At 57.1% G+C, this 2,383-nt stretch overlaps 1 protein-coding gene across 1 annotated transcript; it reads right to left on the reverse strand.

The window, feature by feature from the left end:
- Positions 1–340: 340 nt before the first annotated feature.
- Positions 341–1,998, reverse strand: LOC136477774 (protein BZR1 homolog 4-like). Its single transcript, XM_066476027.1, has 2 exons — positions 1,696–1,998; positions 341–1,162 (listed from the first exon to the last, which is right to left on the reverse strand). Exons 1-2 carry the CDS (start codon positions 1,996–1,998, stop codon positions 341–343), a joined length of 1,125 nt encoding a protein of 374 aa, XP_066332124.1.
- Positions 1,999–2,383: the final 385 nt, after the last annotated feature.

Consider the following 2,383-nt stretch of genomic DNA (forward strand, 5'->3'; position numbering starts at 1 on the left):
TCCCATTGCCATGTCTGTTTCCTTTTTCATTTCTTGCAAAGATAAAAAAGAAGAAGAAGAGAAAACAAAGATGGGAAATAAAGGATAACTGATGACGAGATACTAGATGGATAGTAAGATACTAGACGGACAGTAGTAATGATAAAGATAGGCTAAAGTTACGATGAGATACTAAGACTAGGAGTAGATAGTAATAAGACAGGCTAAAATTAAACGCCAGCAGTCTTGCTGAGGTTAAACTACGACCACGCCGAGTGCCTAATGAGTCCCTATATATAAAGATAGCTTCCCAATCAGCTCACGCGCGCATCGTCTTGTTGCAGCAGCTCGATCGGTGAGCTCAAGCGCGGTCCTTGCGGGTCTGCGCGTTCCCCAGGGTGAGCTCCAGGCCCTCCTCGTCGGCGTTCTTCTCGGTCATCACCTCCTCCCTCGCGCCCGCCTGCTCCCCGCCGCTCCTGCGGAACGAGAACCCGAGCGGGGACAGCAGCGCGCCACCACGGCCACGGACCGCGGCCGACGCCCCGCTGCTGCTGCGTCCCGGCAGCGGCGGGAGCATCCAGGCAGAAGCAGAGCTCCCGGCGCCGAGCGACGACGCGCCGGACGCCACGAAGCTGCTGTAGGCCGGTGCCTTGTTGTCCGCGGCGTAGGATATCTGGAACCCCGCCAGCAGCCTCACAGGGTTGGGGCCGGGGGCCCGGCCGCCGGTGACGGGGCTCATCAGCGGCGGGGTGGAGGTCTTGAAGGAGAAGCGGATGGCGCCAGCACCCGTGGCCCACGGAGGCGGCAGCACGTTGGAGTTGGAGGCCCTCGCCGGGCTCGGCGGCGGGGTGGCGGGCGGCGGGGAGGAGTAGCGCGCCTTCTTGCGGAGGCGCGGCGGGGATGAGGGCGGGGAGGCGTTCTGCGGCGTCGCCGGCGCGTTGGAGTTGGAGTTGGAGGAGCTCGCGTAGAAGTTGGGGTACGATTTGTCGCTGAGCTGCTTGGACAGGTTCTTGAGCCACGCCGGAATGGGGCTGGCTCCGCGGCTGCCCCCGCCGCTGAGCGTGATGCCAGAGGGCGACGTCTCCCGGGTCAGGCTGTAGGAAGCTCCGCCTGCTGGGTTCACCGGAGGAGACCCGCCGATGTCGGCCATATGCTCATCACCTGCCGGATCAGGCTTGGGTCCCTGAAGAAACACAAAACGAAGAGCCGAGAGGATATCAATGAACAAGGATAGACATGCGTGCATGCACGCAAAAAATGTGCAATCGCAAGGCAATGTGAAAAGAACGGGATGTAAAAGCAAACGACGACAGTTTTTCTTTCCCTGCACATCCGTTATTCCGTTTACAGTCGACAGTACGACTAACGAGGACTGAAGCAGCAGCATGCCAGCATCAGACCCACGCAGAGAATATGTAAATAAAACACAGATCAAGAACAACGACGACAAGAGAAGGAAGCTAGATGACGAGCAACTGAAATTAAAACAAAACAAAATTTGGACTTTTGCTACAAACAAAGGACGACGAAGCGGAAAAGCTGGTCGATCGGCTTGCAACTGTCGACGATACTACACACGCAGCTCGATCGGGAAAGCGAAGCAATGCAGGACGACGACAAGAACGAGAACCAACGGAAATTTCAACAATGGAAAGACGGCGGCGGCGGCGACCATTAATTAGCTCGATCGGAACAGCGAGAAAGAGTAACGAGTACCTTGCGGTAGGTGGTGCCGTCGGCCTCCACGGTCCAGCCGGCCTCCTCGCAGAGCGCCTTGAGCACCATGTTGTTGTCGTTCCTGGGGAGGGTGTAGTTGCCGTATTTGCGCAGCCCGGTGAAGATCCTCGCCGCGATCAACCTGCGACGGCGCTCCCGGATCCGGTTGTTCTCTCGCTCACGCCACGGCAGCTCCCGCACCGTCGCCTTCCCGTTCCCGTTCTCATTCCCGTTCCCGTCCCCTGCCCTAGCCCATGCGTCGTCACCCCCACTCCCTCCCGCCCCTACTCCCTTCGCCACCATGCCTCTTCTCCACTCAGAGAGCTCGCTCGCTCGCTCAACTTGTGAGTTCGTGAGGACGAAGCTGCTGTGGTGGTGGCTGTGGTGGTGCTGATGCATCAGCTGCCAGTGCACTTTATATAGGGCGCCACTGGTAACTGACAGGACAGTGATTTTCCCATTATGCCCATGGCTCGGGTACACATGACGGCCAAGGACCCGGAGGGACACTTTTGGTAATTGCATCAGGTACCTATTGCAGCAGTGGTAATTTTTAGCAATGGTGTATTAGCCTTAATGACCTGCCAATTATGGATGACAAGGAGTGATCTGGTTAGAGTAAACGTAGATGATTGCTAGTTTTAGGAGAGCTGCATTCATTATGGTATAAACTATACGAGGCTGGCTG

The sequence above is a fragment of the Miscanthus floridulus genome, chromosome 8, assembly GCF_019320115.1.
Source record: "Miscanthus floridulus cultivar M001 chromosome 8, ASM1932011v1, whole genome shotgun sequence".
NCBI lineage: Eukaryota > Viridiplantae > Streptophyta > Magnoliopsida > Poales > Poaceae > Miscanthus > Miscanthus floridulus.